Below are 19921 nucleotides of genomic sequence, written 5' to 3'. Positions count from 1 at the left end.
GGTTGTTGTCTTTAAGCAAAAGGGCGATTTGAATTCTGGACAAATCCCACTCCCGAGACTTTGATCAAAGAATGCATCGACCCTTACATGATACCACCACTCAACAAAGACAATCAGGTTCACTTATGAGAAAGAAAATGATAACGCGCAGATGATGAAGGCCGAAATATGGCCAACGTTCTATAGGCTGCAGATGTTCAATGACTGGGAAGTCTCCGAAATAACTGCTTTTCGCAAGGATGGGAAAACCGAGACCCTCAGCGCTTGAGTGCAAGGTTTGTTCCTTTGGCATTACGCCGAAGATCGACTTGGCTGGTGGATAGAGGGAAGAGGTGTATGTGGCCGAAGAATGCTGCATATGAAAATACGCCTGTTCAATGAACTGAAAGTTCCAAGTGACAAAACCAGGAAACAGCTTGATACTGTCGCCACAGATTCTTGAGTGAGAGGAACATCCGCCAATTGGTTCAGGCTGTTCGGCATTCGTGGTTCTACCAGCTTGACAACGGAATGTTCATAAAGCATCTGAGGATCGTAATTTGAACAACAGAATGTCCCTTAGGACAAGCAATAATATATTTTATAGCTTTTATGGTATTTAATACAAATTATGTCCCACTTAAAGCTTCCTTTTTTTTTAAACTATCCCCTTTCAGAATAGCGTTACAAATTTTGCAACTTGTTTCCTTACCATCTAAGTCTTACTAACAGTTTACCCTTCTAGGTTCTCTTCAAGGATGTCTGGAATGATTCTACAGGCAAGTTTTGCACGCAAGCCGCATCACTCACCTGATATCCTGCGTGACGCTGACCGGCTCCAAGCAGCCTGCGGTACGGAGTGCGAGGTTGACATTATCGCTAACAAGCTTAGGGTGACGGTAAACACAGACTGTAAAGACAAGGATGTTGTTATGACGGGTCTTACAATCAAGATGGAGCAGGAAAGCTTTTTTGAGGACTGGGAGCTTGTGGCGGGATGGACTTGGAAGCCTGAGAAGAATGAGTGTTGCTGCCGTATCCTTTGAGGGTGAGTTTCGCAGTTCTATGGAAAGGAGCAATCTGTTTGGGATAGATAGTTGAAAAGGTTTTCAAACAATATCAGAAAAGCAAAAAGAGAGATACTGGTGTCCAGATTCTTGCAGATTCCTTCGTACAAACAATCGCTTGACATACCTCGATTTACCTGTGACCGCATAAATCATCTATTTTTGGTAGACTTGGGTTTCTTCGAGAAGCTTTCTAAGTCGAAATGCAGATTCTTGGGAGCGGGCCTGTACCAGAAATATCTGTTCGGGTGGCTGACTCTGGACTGGCGCATCACATTCCGTTCGACGAGATGTTTCAAATGCTCATGCAGCAATCGGCGATCGATATGGATATCCTTCGGGTCCAGTTAATCCTATACGTTTAAATCTTACAGCTCTCGACTTAGCTGATGCTAAGTGTCCTCAACAGAAGGTAGTTCGATTATAGTAAGCTTGTTTCTCCTGTGGCTGGCTGATTGTAAGATACCAAGCCCGCCACATTCCTCTACACTGAGACTTCACATAATAATATCAAGTTCAATAATGAAACATGACGTTATTTAAGACTAGCAGAAATTTGAACTCCAGGAGATTATCTACAATAGCCTATTAGTATCCTAACAAAAGTCCGAATCGCCCTACTGATTTGGCATACTTATATAAGCCGTAATCCATGATACTTTCCCTCATTTAGAAACGAATAACCGGCTCCCAACTACAATATCCCTCAACTCAGGAAGTCCAAGATGGTTCACAAGATTACCTTCGACATTGAAAACCGAACTCCCTTCTTCCTCATTCCGAACGGGCAGTTCGCTTATTGGGGCAACACCAACTCTGGGCCTGAGACTATAAGTCTGTTACTCTTCAAGTCCTACTAGATATATGAATTGCAACTAAGCAGTTTGCCATATCAGATCAAACCCTACAGCATTGGCTCAGGCGGCGTGTTCCAAGCCTCAGCAGCCCCATGGGTAGGCTCTGCGGGAATCAGCGGCTACACAATCGCCAATCCAGCTATTTGGATCGCCATGCTTGGCAGTGATCCGGACTGGAGCGCCGAAGCTAACAGTGCTCGTGTCGCCATGTCTACCAAACCACTCACTATGGACAAGGATCTCTACAATTATATATATTCTGCCAATGTCACTAACCTCACCTTGCCAACTCCGAATGGGCACATCAATGTAAGATTCTTGTGATCTCGTAGCAGGCAAACACTGACGCAGATGTCTAGCTGACCTGCAGCATCGGCAGCGATGACGATACTGCTGCCCTTTTCACGTTGACCTTCTATAGAGGCACCGGTGTTACAGACGAGGCTCTTGGGGTTGTCGTACCTGAACAGAAGTAAAGATGGAGTAGGGAGAGGGCTTGAATATCTGGGCTATTTAAAGAATCTTGAACGGTGCCTATTCTGAGCCCGCTGTGTCAACTGGCTGGAAAACGGCTGACGCAAGCGCCGCTACACATGGACCAGAATTAAAGACTAACGATAAAGTTCATCTCAGGTTACCGATGGCGCTGTGCTATGAAGCAATGAGTGGGGGTTTAATTCGGGAGAGAATCTTTGAGTCGTCGTGGAGATTGGAGGTATGGTAGCTGCGTTTAACTCGAGTCACAATGCGCAGATCTAGTTGCGGACGAATATGGGAAATAATTGGCTGAAAGGCAATATTTAAGGAATGATTTCCTCTGAATCACCAATTGACCACATATCTGTCGTGTGCCTTTTTTCCGTTACAAGCCCATCATGATGTCAATCTCCAGCATTAGTCCAAACCTTCTCAATGCCAAGTTCCAAGCCTTGAATTCCGCGAATTTAAGATTCCTCCTCAATCCTGCTTTTTCCCCTCACCGGCCGTCTTAGCCGGAAACTCTGCATATAAACAATACCTCATCTTGATCTCGATAATCTGAAACGGTGACGATGGAAATGACGTGGGTGTAGTTGGTGCTAGCTCGGTAGCTCCATTGGAGGATAAGGTCTAGGCCAGAAGTAGGCTGGTGGCTGAGACAGCCCTGATGTCACGACGCGGAGAAATCATCATGAGCGCATCAGCCATGACGCACTAGAGTTCAGCCCCAGATTTCTTGTACGGCCTGGTAAAGAGCTGAAGAGATAAAGGGCGGTGCTGGCTCGATGGGTGGCTTGTGTTCCTCTGATCTTATCATTTATCACTGAATCAATTCAACCGAATCTTATTATAATTATAGTAATCGGGTAACCGATAGTCAATATGAGTGGACTTCGAGACAATTTCCAGCCGGTCCTGGCCGAAGATGCCCCAAGGTCGCAGAACAATGTCGAGCGCCGAGATTCCGGGCCCTTGAAGGATATTATTGGTAAGAGGATGCCAGTTATCGAACAGAAGTCTCATGTTTCTGACTTTCGCGCCACAGCTCAACAGGACAGTCTTTACAAGTACATCAGCGTATGTTTCTCTTCGGCCGTTGTCGTGGTTGGTGGCTGACACTGTCTAGTGGGAGGATCCCGCCCGAACTATCGTATCTTATTTTGCCGCCTTGGGCTTCATGCTCGCCGTCCACAATATGCACCTCACCCAGCTGGTTCTTAAGACTATGGCAATTGGCCTTGGAGGTACTAAAGAATACGCCCAATTTTCTGGAGATGCTAATAATGCCATACAGTGATGTCCATGGCCGAGTTTGCCGGTCGTTCCTTTGGTCCTAATAACTTTGTGTCTCGCATGCGACCCCGACAGTACAAGACTGTTCCGGAATCGACTCTCAATGCTACTCTCAGGGATATCCATGACTTTATTCAGTATGCAGTTGTGCAAGCCCAAAAGATTATGTTTGCTGAAGACTTGGAGAAGACCTTCGGCGTAAGTAAATCCCTGTCGCTTGATCGGCCCTCGCTAACGGCTAATAGGCATTCGTTGCAACTGGATCGCTTTACTTCCTCATCCAATTCATGACACCATTCGGCATCGCTATCCTCGGACTGACCACCATCTACATCATCCCACTCGTCACCTCCCCACGAGGACGAGGCATCGCCCGTGATGGCATGGCTCGTGCCCAAGAGATCAGTAACGCAGCTGTCGACCAAGCCAGCTCTATTGCCCAGGACCCCAAGGGCACTGTGGCTAGCATTTCTTCCATGGCTCAAGATACAGCTGGTAACTTGAGACAACGCGCTGTAAATATGGTTCCTGGTTCAAAGCAGACTGAGAACCGAGATGATGTTACTTCAACTGTTCCTCACAGCTCTTCTGGACCTACTCAGGCCAGAGATATTTCCTCCAAGTTCCCTCAAGATGACTCCAAGTCTTCTGAGCAGTCGAAGCATCTTGCGTCCATGGGCTCTCGCGGTACTTCAGGTAGTTTCGACCGTTCACCAATCAAGACTGCTCACGTCGACCCAAACCAGTCCAAGGACTTCTCCCAGAGCAGCTTTGACAGCTCTTCTTCCCAGTCCAAGGACAATCCCTCCACTTTCTCCCATGGCACCACTGATGATTTCCCCTCTAACACGCAGCCCGCTCTTGGCAAGTCCAAGGACAATACTCCTAGCTTCTCCCACGGCGCAACTGGAAGCCTTCCCTCTTACGGACAAGCTACCTTCAGCAAGCCTCAAGATCCTACCCCCAGCTACATGTCCAGCAAGGCCAAGGAAGCTACATCCACCTATTCTTCTAGCCGTACAGATGACAAGACTTCCAGCTTTGGCTCCAGCATGAACAAGGATATGTCTTCAAGCTTTCCCCATGGCACTACGGATGACTTTTCACCTTCCAGCAAGATCAGCTCCAACTTTCCTCCTAGCAAAGACCAGGGGATGCCCGAGTACGCTCAGCACCGAAAGTCACTCAACTACTCCAAGTTTCCTCATGTTAGCAGCGATAACTCCGGTACGCAGTCTAGTTCGAACAAGCCGTCTGGCTCTACTACTCTCTTTGGTAACCAAGCTCCCGCTGGAAAGAAGCCTTCCATCGACGAGACCAACTATTCTCTCCAAAACAAAAGAGATATGACTTCGGACTATCAGCACTTCGTTCCCCGCGAGGCTCCCAACCGTGGAATGCTTAGCTCCCAGGCCGATACCTCCATGGGTAAGATGCCTCTTGGTGAGCTGGTCGACGAGAAGGAGCAGGCTGGAGATAAGGCTCCACCGATCTCTGGCGGTGGCCTGAATGCCATGAAGTAGTGTTAGTTCTTCTGGGACAAGCCCTCCATCTCAAAGTCTTTCCTTGTGTTATTCAGTTTGTGGTCACCTTACCAGCCGTCTGAGCAAGAGAGGTTGGGGCGATACAGCCTTCCCCCGGGGGCAGCCTGTATTTTTCGCTCAGAGTCTGGCCAGGGTTATTGTAAACTGAAGATGATTTGGAGTTTGGGCAGAACTGGGGCATTTATAAAATACGGAAAATTAACCCACTATCTTTGGATTGGGAATGTTTCTCAATATCGAAAGACTGTCACCTTGTAACATTATGTACGAAATTAGTTTATGATATTAACGACTTGATTGATTCCAGTCCCTCTACCATCCTTTCCGGTACTTTCTGTAGTAGCCTACCAAGCTGACAGAGTCAGACTCTGTGATCCGCTCCTTATTACCCTTGGCTGATAAACGACGACTGGTATACATCCGGGACCCTACAGAAGACCTTAATATTGCCGAACATGAAGGAGCCCCGAGGGGAAATTAGAGATTTTTATTAGCTTGGTTACTTACATGTAAGTTAAAACAAAGGTGGCCGTCGCCGCGTCTGCATGTCCAATATTCGAAGTAAGCTACATCAACATTAGTACCCGGTTCAGAGAGCGCTGGCAGATGCTCACTTTAAGGGTCCTCCCTTCAAATTCCGTGCTGGCATGACGAGGTTCGTTATAATAATGATGATTGTAAGCGTCCTGGTTGATACTCTGGTCGAAGGAAGCGAACGACACGCACGCCCAGTTGTCGCGAACGCTCAGATACGGGTTGCTTGCAAGGAGGCGAATATAAACGGTGGCGCCGTTTTTGCTGGTAAGTGAATATCCGACTATTCCTGCGGAACCGACGAACGGGGATTGTGAAGACATCACATGGCCGCCTTCTCCTTTCTGGAAAGGTTTGACCTTGACACCTTTTAGAACGGATATAGGGTGCCGTTTGGTCGGAAGCTTACTGTTGTCGGGCCTGCGGCAAAGTCGCCCCAGTCACTGAATGTTGTTGGGTTTGGGACTAGAGTGAACGGTGTTTGGTTATCGACCGAGAACAAGATCTGGTTTTTGGTCATTTTTTCGCTTCGTTGAAGGGACAGCTAGATTTAAGGACAGTCTCAGCCTGTGGGGAGTGAAGCTATCGCGAGCAAACAGCAGGTTATTATATAGCGCATACCATCGCTCTATCTATTTCCCAAGACTAATCAAACAATTGAACGCGTAGTTCCAAATGGGAGCGGCATGACCCCTGTCTCCAAAACGCCAATGCAGAAACGCCTTGTGAGGCTATTGATGACGCTAGAGTCCTCCACCAACCATTTGAGATCTTCGGACACACCTCGTAGCACGGCTGACTACTCAGAAGCAGTATTTCAAGCCACGCTTTTTAAAGCCCAATAACGAATCGCGAGTAGTCGTCTCCTTGTTTCTTGAAAGGTTCAGCTGCTTGCGTGCTACTGGCAAATGCTACCCTGAAACAATCAGTAGGCAGAATCATGAGCGATAACGTGGCAGGACACGGATATCACGGCACCTTTTTAAGCTTGCCAGCGTTATCGATGTTGAGTAATTGGACAATGGATGAAGGTTATCTTCGACTTTAATTCTATTTCGCAACAAAACTCGAACATGCATTATGCGCTAGGAAGAAGCTGAGTTGAACTTCCTGTGAGGCGGCTGCACCGACCATCACCATCAACATTCAGCGTCTAGACGGTTGAGACTGCCACAAGCTCCATCGACAATCAGTTAACCTGTTAGCATGTATTCAAACTTAATTATTCATTACGAATACTGTTCATATCACTTCTTCGTCATTATTGTCCTTCGATCGGATATCCGGAAGTCCGATATAGGTCATGAATATGGATCATTGGTTTATAAGTGGACACAACGTGAATATCTAAGAGCTGTCTGTATCCTTCGACTGCTCATATATAATAATTCTCGACAGAGTTTTATAAACTTCCAAAATGTCAGATGGGTATCCTGATTAATTTCGTAGGGTTGAATAAGGTTGGAAATATTGATAAGCTACAAGAGCAAGCTAGAGGTTACAGATACGAACATAGGATAAGAAGAAATTGAAAATCTCAGTTCGCTCTCAATACAGGGTACAAAGACTTTTCATCTAGCATGGCTTTATGCTCCAGGAAGCTTGCAGTACCAACTATCGGCCTTGGTGGTGTTTCCAGATCCATCCCATCTGCTCTCATACGGGTACGGACAATACTCTGGAAGCTGTTGGCTCGTTTCTTCAAAGAGACATGTTGTGAAATTTACTTCGCTGTACTTTAGCTTTGTCTGGAGTCCCACTGCTGCCAAATCTGGCGCCAATAATAGTCTCAGGTTCTTGATCCTCCTCAACCCACTTCGTCAGAGCCAGGAGAACATTCTCTTCAGCGGTAAGTCTATCCTTCTTCAACGGATACACCTGACCAATATCGAATGCACCAGGACCTCCTGAGCAGTGATACATCCCAGGAACGAAGAAAAGTCTGTAGAAGGAGTGCATATTCTCTAGCGTGGCGTTGATGTTGGCTTGAACCTTGGCGTAATACTCAGCTGGTAATTTGGGTGTGATGGTTTGGTCAGCTTGACCATGGTAGGAGATTATCTTCCCTCCTTTGGCGTAGAACTTCTGAAGTTCGCCTTCTGCGGCATTGACGCCTCCTGGGTTGAGTTTAATGGCAAAGTCCATGTCTTTGACCGTGAAGTTGTGAGGTGTCCAAGTGGAGTCGTTGTACACCGCGCCGCGCCAGAAGTCCTAGAAAACCTTAGTAGCTCTTATTTACATCTACGGATTCTATAAATACCTGTAAGACTTTGTAGTTCAGGTCTGCAGTACCGTTGACCTGGTTGGCTGAGAAGACGCTCGTGTCAGCACCCAATGCAAATCCTGGGTATACAATATTGCCTTCTGAGTCTGCCAGAGGTTCGTAGGCTGCCCTGACAGACGCTACTTGCTGGGGCTTCAGACAGATAGAACTGTTGAATAGACCAGTGCCACAGGCCATGATCACTGGGTCAATGGCATGCGCAGCAGGGTTGTCAATGATACCATCCTCGACACCGTCCAGAGGATCGAGCAGCTCAATCTGTTTGGCCACGATCGCCTTCCACTGTTCGGGTCGAACATATGCATCAGAAGTCAGATCAGGCCATCCAATCCGTCGAGCAAGGATGCCTTTTGACGCCACAATGTGAAGCCAGTCAATGCCTGGCGCTCCAGCAAGGATTCCGTCAAAGTCATCGGGGTAGAGTTGAGCATTCTGCAGACCTTGGCGCCCTCCAGTGCTACAGCCTTGATAATAGCTTTTTGAGGCTTTTTTGCCGTAATACTGCTGCACGATTTGCTTGGCGACTACGGCTTCAACGTGGATCCCTCGATGGCCAAAGTCGTTGATAACCTCTGGCTGGTTCAGGAAGAAGTCAAACCCCTGCTCACCATCATGGCCTGTGTTGGTTCCGAAGCTTGCAAAACCAAGTTGTGCTCCATTTTGGACAGTTGGGAAATCGATACATCCTCCAATGCCGCCTGTTCCTGTGGCCAGTAGACGTTTGTTCCAATCATCCGGAAGCCATGCCTCGATACGGACTGAGCTGGAGTCGCTCGTTGAGACGCTGATAACAATTCTACAGAGGTCTGCTGTAATGTTGGCTTTGAAGTTTGGACCTCCGCAGGATGCTACTGTGTTCGGCAAGGGTATGACATCCCCAGCAACGTGGTGCTGGACTGAGGAGATGGTCCCGTTAGGGATCAGTAGGGTTCCGGCTGTGCATTTTGAATGAGGTTTTGCAATGACTGGAGATATAGCTACTGTCGCCAGGTGCAAGACCTTCTTGATCATCGACGACACCATCGTGTCTTAGATTGCCCAGGGAAAAGGCTGAAATTAACCCCGGTTTTAGAATGGCTTCACCTGAAATCACGACATATTTATACGTCTCATCGGCAAATGATAAGAGGGGCTTCGGCAAACCAGTATGCTAATAACAATAACAAGACTGTGACGGTCTAGTCAATTGCTTGTTCTGGTAGATGGTTGTGAAGATCGCCTGAAAAAAGAAGCTATGTAACCTCCGCATTTCGGCGTCGGCGTCCGTCGCCGAAGATGGAGGTCATCAGTAGGTTCATCGTCACCTCTGGGGAAGATAATACCGCGTTCCTCGATATCCGAACCGAGGGATGATCGGCAGCCCCAATACAATAGATATTCGCGATCAATTGAGAAGTCTATACATCTTGGCACAGTGCTTACGCTACCGCCCCGCGTTTGCTAGAAAGCGAAGCTTGTAACTATTTGTGTTCGTGAGGGCTTCATGAATGTGAAAGTGGAGTTCGACATGCTTTTAACAGTATTTAGCCAGCCTTTCTGGTTCCTGCAGAACCACAGTTCTTTGTTTTGTCACGTAGGATTTGCGTCAGTGATGGACTGGAGCTGATGACGTAACCAGCTTTGTGATATCATGCATCGGTGAAAAGCAACAGCGCTTCAGACTTCTCGCAACTCATCACATCCTAACTTGGCAATCTCACCAAGATCAACAACATGGTTCGCGTATTCATCACGGGGTCGACTGACGGCATCGGTCAAGCTGCCGCAAAGCTCCTCGCCGAGCAAGGCCACCAGGTCGTGCTTCACGCCAGAAACGCCGATCGCGCCGCATCAGCCAAAGCCGCCATTCCCAACGCCGCAGCCGTTCTCGTCGGCAATTTATCGTCAATCGAAGAGACCAAGAAACTCGCCAAAGACGCAAACAAAGCTGGGCCATTTGATGTCATCGTGCACAACGCAGGCATCGGCTATGGCTCGACAGCATTAAGGGAAATCACTTCGGACAAGATCTCAGCTGTATTCGCAGTCAACACCCTCGCGCCATACATCCTCACGTGTCTCATGGATAAGCCCAGGAGTAGACTTCTGTTCATGAGTTCGGATAGTCACTACAGCGGTGATGAGACTCTCAAGAACGCGACGCAGTCGCACTCTTACGGCAACACCAAGCTTCACGACACCATGCTCGCGAAAGCCTTTGCACGGCGCTGGACCGATATTCAAGTCCTCAGCATGCATCCTGGGTGGGTAAAGACCAAGATGGGAGGTAGCTCAGCACCAGTTCAATTAAGCGAACCAGCAAAAGCATTGGCAAGCTGGGTCGCTGGTAAAGGATCTCTGACAAAGGCTACGTCGGGTGCGTTCGTTACAACAAGTGGAGAGAGCAGACCTCATCCGGGAGCGGACAATGTGAACAAGCAGGAAGAGTTGCTTGAGATGTGCAAGTCAGTTTCTGGCGTTGACGTACCAGCAGAGTAGAAGATAAATGCAAAAAAGAGGTGCCTCGCTATTGCTCGCAATCGTTTATAGGAACAGCCCGATGCGGGGGTCGAACCCGCAACCTTGAGATCGCGTACTCGTAAGAGTCTCACGCTCTACCGATTGAGCTAACCGGGCGTGGCTCTGATTGGTTGAGAGGCGAGGGCCAATTGGGTCACAGTTGAGTTTCGCGAGGAGTCGACGGTCACTGTGTTTGCTTGCATGGGAATGGAAGGAATTAGAGAGGAACAGTTGCTCTGGAGAGATTCCAGTGATCTATCAATTTAATGCTGAATCTGCTGAGCCATGCGCAGTCCATAATGTTTCGCACGCCTATGCAAAAGTGTGTTGGCAAGGGTCGAATAAAGTCTGGACAGTTTCAATTACTTGTTCATGCACAACTCCCAATACCAAGACTAGAGAATGCATGAGTGAATGGAAAGAGAGGCAAGGGCTTTCGGAAAGAGTTTTGCATTTCCAGGACCACTACGGGTGCAAACGATGTCTTCCCCAAGTTTGATGACATGTTCAGGGTAGTGCTCATGTCGCTTGGAGTACAATGTATTCCTACGTTTTTCTCTCAATATACCGCTTTCTCGTATATCAGGTATGTGGATTTGCCTCTGTAGCCGACAAGACAGTTACTTATTCAAAAACATGATATCGCGCTTGGCCCGATAAAAAGGCAACTTGTATGACAACGCAATCAGACAGAAGCTCAAGAATTGAAACACATTGCAGCCACTTGAAAACCTGCTAATCTAGAGGATGTGGATCTCTTGACCCAAAAAATCGTTCAACTGGATTACAAGCCCCAGTTGGAATTATCTTATTAAGTCTAGGTGCTATAGGTCCTATCCTATAGCTAGTGGGTAGGTCGCGTAGGAAGAACTTGCATGTTACTTCTCATAATCGATAAGCTTCCCAAGCTCAAAATTAACATCAGCGAGAAATTGCTGACTGTTGAGAGGGGTAATATGTCGGTCAAAACAAGTTTCGCGCATATATTTCGCGTCTTCCGCGTCTTCCGTGTCCTCCACGTTAAACACATCAACGCGCTGCCGTTTCCGTTCTCTGGCACCGATACCCCATCTTGGTGATACTGAGCAACAAGATCAGGTCCCTTCTCCGATGCAACCGGAATGATTCGCGTTCTCTTAGACGGGTCCCCAGATGTATCCGGTCCTGGCGTCGCTGGAAGATCATATCTTGCTGTGAAAGGAGAATTCGTCCCAGACGTCAATGTCGTCAGTTCGGGAAGAGGCATATTGGCAGCCATACTTTCGATGCAAAACATCTCGTAATGGTGCGCAAGAGCAGCACGGTCCACATCTTGTGGGACATTAGCTATACGTCCGTGGTAATCCAATATTGCATCGTACGGAACAAAAGCTCGTATACGAAGTGTCTCAGGATGAATCGAAAACAGCCTTGCATCAAAAAACTCATGGATGTGACTCATCATGAGAATGCCGTTAGCGGGCGCCCAAGTTGATAACCACGTCTCGTGCAGTCGTCGACTACTCAGCTATGTATCTTGACCATTGGAAGAGTCCGGATACACATGGAACTGCTGCTGCGGAACAATATGACAAGCTTGCAGCGATGGCCCCATAGCTGGACTTATGCACCAAGATCTGCATTATTCCGGTTCCTTTTGTCTAATCCAAATGCGACGCCATTCCAAGAATCCTCCTCCTTGGGTGAGTTGGGAAGTTCAAAGCGTCGTGGTGCTGATAAACACCGGCGAAGTAGAACGCCCTTGAAGTGGCGACAAAATGCGTGTTCCAGCCGTACGAACGCATGCGCGGTGTGACTGTGGTATCAGACATGATGAGGTTAGAGCTTGTGATTGTTATCAAGTCATATTTGGGTGTTTAGAGTGCTGGACACTCAGGCTTATCGATAACACGCGGAACTTCAATGGGTTCATTGGCATCTGGCCCAATGCAGTTAGCTGCGTTCTGCCGATTTCAGTGTCTTCCAGCCTTGAGTATCATACCAGATAGTATGATCTTTAAGAATACTCTATCGACATATCTAAAGGACATCGCACTTCAAGGCCTTTGGAAATCTCAACTTACACCGGCCGCAACATGGGATCGCCGGCACTTGGACCTATTAAGACAACTACGGCATACAAATAATATTCATCCCAAACTTGACGACATCCCAGGGCACCAACTGATAGCGATAAGATTACTTATCTTATCTTACTCTCAGCCAACCAGGTGCAAGATCTCCAGAGTTTGCAACATACCCTCATCCAACGTTGCAACCTCATCCAGGAGCAAAAACGAATAACCCCAGGACATCACAGAGGTTTCTAGAGCAAAAGGAAGGGTCTGGCCGGGGATTGAACCCGGGACCTCTCGCAAGCTGAGCTGTAGGGTTTACCCTAAGCGAGAATCATACCACTAGACCACCAGACCGGATCAGGCATTGTTGCACGTGATGAATGTTGCTGAGGTTCGGGGCCAGAGATTGGATCTAAGAGGATGCAGTTTGTGGAAGCTCGGTAGTTGGAGTCTTGTGGGGCGCGGATGGGTTCACGGTAAGGTAGACATGTCACCTTGAGAAGACATCATTTGGCAAACGCATGAATCACTCCCCTTCCTCCATGACCCTCGGCAATGGAATCAGTCATCGCAAAGCCCATGAGCCATGCTATTTCCCCAGTACCGTCAACCGGTGCTGAGAGACAGGCTTGTACATCCATTGATCCCGAGGGTTTCTTCCTGCGCCCTCCGCCGACACCTCACCATTTATCGTCCTTTATCACACCAGATGACCAGTTATTCCAAACGATACATATGGGTGCTGCTGTAATTGATAATGAAAAGTGGCTGCTGGTAGTTGATGGCCTTGTTCGGAAACCGTTTGCCCTCTCTTTGGCACAACTCAAGGCGTTCCCTCAGGCTTCAGTTACGTCCTTTCACGAATGCTACGGAAGTCCTCTGAAACCTCCAACGAGTAACCCTTGGCGTATTGGCAACATGGTATGGACTGGCGTTCGACTGTCGACCATCCTCGCTCTTGCAGAGCCTCTTCCTGAAGCATGCTTTGTTTGGTCAGAAGGTCTTGATCATGGAAAGTTCTTTGAGTACGAAGCAGACCGCTATCAGAAAGACTTACCTGTAGCGAAAGCTCAAAGAGCTGAAGTGCTCCTCGCATTGAAGATCAACGGAGATCCACTCAGTAAGGAACGAGGAGGACCGGTGAGACTTGTTGTGCCGGGTTGGTTTGGCACAAATTCGACAAAGTGGCTTTGCAGGCTTTCATTGCAGGAGACTCGCGCCCCGGGACCTTTCGCTGCTGTTCTTTATAATGAGAAAGACCCAACAGATCCTGAAAGTGTGAGGATGCGGCCGGTATGGGAAGTTGAAGTGAATTCGATGATAACGAAGCCCGTGGACTCTGCAGCCCTTTCTGCAGGATCGGTATGGGTTGAAGGTTGGGCTTGGAGTCATGATGGAGTAGCACTGGTAGAAATCAGTAGAGATGAAGGACAGAGCTGGATTCGAGGGAAGGTAGATGACAAGGAAGATCAGGCTTGGCAAAAATTCACTGCCGCAGTTGATCTTGAGCCCGGAGTTTGGAGGTTAATGGCTCGGGCAACTTCTGAAAGTGGAATGCAACAGCCTTTGGCTGGAAGACGGAATCACGTCCATAGCATTCCGGTAAATGTTAAATGACCTTCTTCCGCATTTCTCATCGATGCTCAATTGTTCGAGGACAATAGGATAGCTGTGACTTGTAGCAATCGGACTGACAAAGGATACCGGGAACAATAAAGAGACCTAACGTCTGTTGTTCTTCTGGCCGCGTCGAGCAGTGCTGTCTCTTTGTTAAAAATAATGGTCAGAGCTCCCCATCAACCCTCGTGAATTCGATCTTCCACTGTGAATCACAAAGGGACGCCATGAACTGAGACGCGTTCTAAAAAGTGATAAATCAAACTCCTGTGAAGAAAAACAGGTCTTCCCTTGTCACCCAAGGATACCGACATAAGTTCAAGTGTCATCTCCTCCTCAACCTCACAACATCCTCGAAGGACTACCTCGAGTGCGCTGCCCATCATGGCGCCTTTCGAACCCAGCTTCACCAACGAGATCCAGCAGGTACGTTACTTCTTCTTCATTACCGTCCCATTGCTAACAGTAACAGATGATGTTCGTCGCCGGTGAGACGCAGGAAATCGCCAACGAAACCGCCGCCCTCGTCGAGCAGATAGTTCGCGACCAGATAATCCACCTGGTAAGCATCGAAACTTCTTCTCTATCTGAGATACTAATGCTAACCCATCGACAGCTTACTAAGGCCAAAGAGCTCTCCGCCCGACGCGGAGAGAAGTTCATCGCAATCAAGGATATCCTGTTCCAGGTTCGCCACGACACCGCCCGAATGACTCGCCTACAGAATGTCATCCGGTGGAAGAAACTCCGCGGGGAAGCCAGAAAGACAACAAATGACAAAGACAAGCCCGAGAACGATGCCGAAGATAGTTTCTCCGACACCGACAACGCGGCTGAAGATACCACCAAGAAGACCACCGAGCCTTCCGCTGCTCTCATGCCCTGGGACGAAGAATTCATGTTCACCGTTCGACCTCCCGGCGGTGATGCTGATGCTATCCAGATCAGCGGGAAATCCCGCGAGCGCCTCATCTGGGCTGACGAAGTCACCAGCAAGATGTCTAGCGAAGAGTACACCAAATGGTGCTCCTACCGAAAGGCCTCCTTCCACCGCGCCAAAGAGGCCAGGTTCCGCGAGTGGGCTTGCATCGGCGTAGTCGCTGACCTCCGAAAGAAAGACGACGCCATTGAGATTCTGGGCTCTATCGCCGTGGAAATGGTTAAGCGCCTTACCAACATGGCGTTGTCGATCCAGGCACAGGAGATCACGACTCAGGGCGGGAAGGAGAATGAGGCAGCGGCAGCAGCCCTTCAGGCTAGAAGACAGGGCCTGTTCCTTATGTCGAACCCGCAGCGACCTGCTATTAATGCTGGGCATATCCGAAAGGCGTTTGAGATGACGCAGTCGACGCCGAAGCGACGGGGGTATCAGCTGAACCGGATGGTAGGGCCAAAGCCTCTTCAGTTGATCTGAGTTTGAGGATGGGAGAAGGGATGATAGAGGATGAAGACTGGTCTACCCGTTTCTTTAGGATGAGATACATAGAACTTCATAGATCTAGACCATAGATACGGCACAGAGTCTCACGACTCGACAACCTCTTTCAGCGCCAGAAGTTGCGCATTCGTCCACTCCTTGACCTTGCCTTGCCATTTACCTCCTGCACCTCCGCCCTTGATATCCTGGATAACTACCTTGACCTTCTGTGCCATCGCATCAACCGCAATTTGATCACCAACAATGACAACCGGTCCACTACCCTTTGGCTCCCCAATGGCGATAACAACCACAAAGCCCGTGCCCTGGAGAACATCCCGCGTCTCCCCGACAATCTTATTAATAAAGTCCGTATTCCCGTCGTAACGGTGAATGTACGCATTCATCCTGTTCTGCACAATGGTGCGGATGGCCTGCTCGCTTTCAAATTTTGCAACCTCGAGTAAGAGCTTCCGCTCAGAGCGTTTTAGGTCTGTGACTGTGTCGGAAAGCGCTGTAGTTCGAGAGACGACTTCACTAGGGACGTTGCTGGATGAAAGGAGCTTTGCGATGGTGCTGATGGCACAGACGGAGGATGTTGCGAGGTTGATCGCGCGATCACCGGTTATGAAGGATAGACGGCAGTTTTTGCCGTGGACGGATTGTGTTGAGCCAAGGATTATGAGGGAGATGTGAGATGTTTGAGAGAGGTGAGTTCCGCAGCATCTGGAGCAGTTAGTAGTCAGTTCAACTGAAGGTTTATAGACTCACGTGTTTGTATCAAGGTCTCCAATGTGTATAACGCGTACAACGCCATCGGACTTGTCATAATCACCAGGGAGCTTATCGTGCTTCGCATCGTCCGGCGTCTCAACCTGAATCGGCAGGTTCTCACGGATCAATTTCGTACACTCACTCTGAATAGCCTGCATCTCCTCCTCCGTTGGCTTACGCTGTAGGTCAACGTAGTTCATACTCTCATCAGCGCCCATGCCCCAACCAAGAGTTTTAAGCTCATGCCGCTTCTGCATCACCGCGGAGAGAAGATGTTGGCCGGTATGTTGCTGCATGTGATCCCATCTTCGCTTCCAATCGACCTCTTGACGGATTTTGTCACCTGAGGATAGGGGCTTGGGAGAGTAGATTATGCAGCGGAGACCTTGACGCTGAACGTTCTTGATGGGGATGGGGGTTTGATCTGAACCTGAGAGGGGGGTGATTGTGTCATGATCTGAAGGTTGACCGCCGCCTGAGCTCATGTCAGTAAAGTCTTCTACACTTTAGAAAAAAGGGAATGTAATACCTTCCGGGAACAGTACCGAGTCAGCGCACTCGATTAACCACTCGTCATGCGAATGAGAATGCCCATTGCTCTTCTTCGACTTATGCGCATGCTTCGTCGCCTTTTCACACGAGATGACTTCTGTTTCCAGAGTCTTGAGGTATGAATCTGATTGACATGCTAAGTCGCCGACAACGCGACCTTTGCTGGTTTGCTCTGATGTTGCCATTTTGAGGATGAGACGGCAAGGGATGAAAGACCCGCTCAGTTGAGATGTTTCAATGACGTAGTGGGGTATGCTGACAAAGACGACATGTCACTTGATCAGCTGAGATTTTGTGATCCTTTCAGATTGAAATGCATTGGACATGAGGACCTTCAAACAGCGCTTTGTTGCCATATTGCTGTAAACACGAATTAGATATTCGGGAGATCATTTAGAGTTGGGTTTGACTTTGTGTAGCGTTGAGTTACTCCGTTTTCAGAGCAACGGCCAGCCGGGGAATCCGATGAACAGTAACATGACGATTCCAGTCTTATTTTGCAGCAAGGAGATCTTCGTTGGAGGAGGGGAATGTTGTATAATGTTTATGATGAGAACCTATCATTTTTGAATTAATGAAGCCTTGCGCTACATGTTTGAAGCGGCCTCATCTGAGCAACCCATTGCTCATCCACCTTTGGCAACGGCGGCCAAGCGATTACAGGCCAGTCTCCAAGAATTGAATCAGATCCTCCTTGTGTTCACTCTGCAGATCATTGATCTTCTCACCATTCTTGTACATATGGAAAGTCGCAGGTTGCGAAACACCAAGTTCCTCCGCTAAACCCTTCAGGTCGTCGATGTCGACCTTGACGAATCGGAAGTCCCTGAACTTGTCCAACTCGTAGGCGCTATAAATGGTTAATGAAGATACTGGAAAGAGTGATTGGGGAGATTCACTGAGCGAACGTGGCAGCAATGTGCTTTGACTCTGCGCTTTGCGTGGAGTAAAAGTCAACAACGACAATGGGATACTTCTTTAGAGCATCTTGGAACTCGTCCTTGCTAGCAATTGTCAGCATATCTAAGAAGTAGCCAGGGGGGTTGAGGGGATACTGACGTTCGGATGTTGTGCACCATCTTTTCTGGATTGGGGGGGGTGATTGACGAGTCTGATCGCGGCGAGTCAGTGCGAAGTTGGTGTGCAGAAAGATCTGGCCTGGGCCCGAGTCAAGTACGTACAGTAGAGATTGGAGATATCCGAGACGCGCAACTGTGAAGTCAACTCTTAAATGATGAGTTTTGTTGTTTTGATGTCGAAGCTTTAATGGTGACGTTGTTGATTACATATTGTGAGACCTTTTTAGCTGACATCATCATGCCGTCATTACGAAGCATCACAACATTCTCCTCCGCACTTGTTCAACACCGAGTACCGATGCTCGGAAAGCAGAAATTGCGAGATTTCGATACTTCGCCGCTGATTCCTCTTTATTTAGAACTGCAATATTCTGCAGGAAAGTGAGAAGTAATAAAGTATTGAACCAAGCGATCGAGAAATGATCAGACAGAGTAGGTTCCAAAAGGCTTGCGTGTAGAGACTGGCTGCACTTCAAAGCTCGCTAGTAAAATTCTCTTCATCACAATATGTATATAATAAGGAGTTGTTTCACAAAGTCCCCTGTTCTCAACTCAATTTAGCCATATCAGCTCATGAAGATCTTAGGAACAAAATACTGGAAGAAGAAAAGCTATGACTTCGCTGGGGCCATGGCCAGATGAGAGGAGCAACAGAGCATACGGCAATACTGTTAGACGCTGCGAATACAACGGAGATAAACAAATTGCAAGCAGTTCTTCACAAAAAGTATTCTCTATGCACAGCTAGTTGCATGTTCTCGAATTGGCGTGCGAACTCAGTGTGCGCCATGTACCTCTCTCTCACGTCTGATTTCTGCGCCAACGGCCAGCAACTAATCGCTACTTATTCTACCAGCGCCATCTCCACAATGATTGGGTTTTGAGAAACGGTAAATGCGGCAAGGTAGGCAATTTATTTCAGCAAGGTTATCTTATTATGAGCAGGCTAGTGACTATCTTGAGTTTGTGATACAGGGACAATGGCGTATATAGTAAAGCGAGGGAAATAAGAGAATATTCTTAGTATTGATAGGTCGTTGAGCTCCCAGTTGCTAGTGCTGTATGAATTGTGCCTATATTCTCTTTTTCTAACATCCTGTTCTTCCAAAAAGACAGTTTCCCAGAAGCAAACATCTCCATGCTTGATCCATTTCAGCTATCGTTCACCAAATCTCATCACACTTGGTCTTGTCCTTTCCGCAGATGTACTCGAATGGCAGTTAGCTGACAATCTTCATGTGAATTGCTGTAATTTGTTTACCGTGTATGGACTGTCGGGGCAATCATAAAGGTGACAAGGTCGTCCCATGCACCCCTTGGTACAAGGAACAACTCGAAGAACAGTAGCTCCCTCGCAAAGGGTACTGTCACAGGCATTGACTGCGGTGGCAGCGAGAGCGAAGAGGGCAGTGTAGATAAGCTTCATGATTGTGAGAATGAATGGGTGTTAGTTTATATGTTGAGATGATGGATTAGAGGATTGCGAGTGAAAGAGTGCGTTGGAGTTAACTTATTCTTCTGAGAAAGGTATGTCTCTTTTATAGATATCGTAGCATCGAGAGTCTGGAGCTTGGGAGCTGAGAATCTCGTCATACTTGATCAAAGCTTGAAAAATTGATACGGAAGGGCCGATTTCGACGCCTGGCTAGAGAGATTCTTGCTTCATCGTGGGGTCGAAAGAAGGTGTAAGCAGCCATATGGATGATGATTCGGTGGAATTAGTTAAGCTCACTTCGCGTGACCCGAGGTCTGTAGATACTCCTTGCATCGCTTTGTGAGCCCATCCAATCAAGCCAACCTGTTAAAATGCTGATTGTAGTTTCATTGTAGATCTTCGTCCAAGACATGGAAAAGCGCCATGAATTTCTACATATGGAAGTTCAAACAA

The 19921-nt window shown here is 48.0% G+C and overlaps 11 protein-coding genes, besides 2 other annotated features; 5 read left to right on the top strand and 6 right to left on the bottom strand.

Annotated features, from left to right (window-relative positions):
* Positions 1-1771: 1771 nt before the first annotated feature.
* Positions 1772-2379, top strand: FFUJ_11855 (uncharacterized protein; the record flags this gene model as incomplete). XM_023570801.1 has 3 exons in its annotated part: positions 1772-1884; positions 1957-2212; positions 2263-2379. The coding sequence occupies 3 exons, from the start codon at positions 1772-1774 to the stop codon at positions 2377-2379; spliced, it is 486 nt and encodes a 161-aa protein (XP_023437861.1).
* An 886-nt stretch (positions 2380-3265) lies between these two features.
* On the top strand, positions 3266-5199 carry FFUJ_11854 (uncharacterized protein; the record flags this gene model as incomplete). XM_023570800.1 has 4 exons in its annotated part: positions 3266-3460; positions 3510-3627; positions 3678-3874; positions 3922-5199. 4 exons carry the CDS (start codon positions 3266-3268, stop codon positions 5197-5199), a joined length of 1788 nt encoding a protein of 595 aa, XP_023437860.1.
* Positions 5200-5723: 524 nt separating this feature from the next.
* Positions 5724-6274, bottom strand: FFUJ_11853 (uncharacterized protein; the record flags this gene model as incomplete). XM_023570799.1 has 3 exons in its annotated part: positions 5724-5786; positions 5835-6113; positions 6164-6274. The coding sequence occupies 3 exons, from the start codon at positions 6272-6274 to the stop codon at positions 5724-5726; spliced, it is 453 nt and encodes a 150-aa protein (XP_023437859.1).
* A 1066-nt stretch (positions 6275-7340) lies between these two features.
* Positions 7341-9061, bottom strand: FFUJ_11852 (related to feruloyl esterase B precursor; the record flags this gene model as incomplete). XM_023570798.1 has 3 exons in its annotated part: positions 7341-7432; positions 7482-7965; positions 8015-9061. The coding sequence occupies 3 exons, from the start codon at positions 9059-9061 to the stop codon at positions 7341-7343; spliced, it is 1623 nt and encodes a 540-aa protein (XP_023437858.1).
* A 690-nt stretch (positions 9062-9751) lies between these two features.
* FFUJ_11851 (related to short chain dehydrogenase) lies at positions 9752-10516 on the top strand (the record flags this gene model as incomplete). Its single annotated transcript, XM_023570797.1, has 1 exon — positions 9752-10516. The coding sequence occupies one exon, from the start codon at positions 9752-9754 to the stop codon at positions 10514-10516; it is 765 nt and encodes a 254-aa protein (XP_023437857.1).
* Positions 10517-10571: 55 nt separating this feature from the next.
* Positions 10572-10654, bottom strand: a tRNA (tRNA-Lys).
* Positions 10655-11415: 761 nt separating this feature from the next.
* On the bottom strand, positions 11416-11978 carry FFUJ_11850 (uncharacterized protein; the record flags this gene model as incomplete). XM_023570795.1 has 2 exons in its annotated part: positions 11416-11550; positions 11604-11978. 2 exons carry the CDS (start codon positions 11976-11978, stop codon positions 11416-11418), a joined length of 510 nt encoding a protein of 169 aa, XP_023437856.1.
* Positions 11979-12857: 879 nt separating this feature from the next.
* Positions 12858-12948, bottom strand: a tRNA (tRNA-Pro).
* A 201-nt stretch (positions 12949-13149) lies between these two features.
* On the top strand, positions 13150-14211 carry FFUJ_11849 (related to sulfite oxidase and related enzymes; the record flags this gene model as incomplete). Its single annotated transcript, XM_023570794.1, has 1 exon — positions 13150-14211. The coding sequence occupies one exon, from the start codon at positions 13150-13152 to the stop codon at positions 14209-14211; it is 1062 nt and encodes a 353-aa protein (XP_023437855.1).
* A 384-nt stretch (positions 14212-14595) lies between these two features.
* On the top strand, positions 14596-15625 carry FFUJ_11848 (related to transcription factor spt3; the record flags this gene model as incomplete). XM_023570793.1 has 3 exons in its annotated part: positions 14596-14637; positions 14684-14773; positions 14828-15625. The coding sequence occupies 3 exons, from the start codon at positions 14596-14598 to the stop codon at positions 15623-15625; spliced, it is 930 nt and encodes a 309-aa protein (XP_023437854.1).
* Positions 15626-15735: 110 nt separating this feature from the next.
* On the bottom strand, positions 15736-17139 carry FFUJ_11847 (related to M.genitalium alanine--tRNA ligase; the record flags this gene model as incomplete). XM_023570792.1 has 3 exons in its annotated part: positions 15736-16354; positions 16400-16877; positions 16932-17139. 3 exons carry the CDS (start codon positions 17137-17139, stop codon positions 15736-15738), a joined length of 1305 nt encoding a protein of 434 aa, XP_023437853.1.
* Positions 17140-17611: 472 nt separating this feature from the next.
* Positions 17612-18270, bottom strand: FFUJ_11846 (related to thioredoxin; the record flags this gene model as incomplete). XM_023570791.1 has 5 exons in its annotated part: positions 17612-17804; positions 17854-17958; positions 18014-18065; positions 18136-18178; positions 18229-18270. 5 exons carry the CDS (start codon positions 18268-18270, stop codon positions 17612-17614), a joined length of 435 nt encoding a protein of 144 aa, XP_023437852.1.
* A 926-nt stretch (positions 18271-19196) lies between these two features.
* Positions 19197-19459, bottom strand: FFUJ_11845 (uncharacterized protein; the record flags this gene model as incomplete). XM_023570790.1 has 2 exons in its annotated part: positions 19197-19241; positions 19295-19459. 2 exons carry the CDS (start codon positions 19457-19459, stop codon positions 19197-19199), a joined length of 210 nt encoding a protein of 69 aa, XP_023437851.1.
* Positions 19460-19921: the final 462 nt, after the last annotated feature.

Source organism: Fusarium fujikuroi, chromosome FFUJ_chr11, assembly GCF_900079805.1.
Source record: "Fusarium fujikuroi IMI 58289 draft genome, chromosome FFUJ_chr11".
Lineage (NCBI taxonomy): Eukaryota > Fungi > Ascomycota > Sordariomycetes > Hypocreales > Nectriaceae > Fusarium > Fusarium fujikuroi.
Note: the sequence above shows the minus strand (reverse complement) of the source record. Positions and strands in the feature narration are given on the sequence as shown.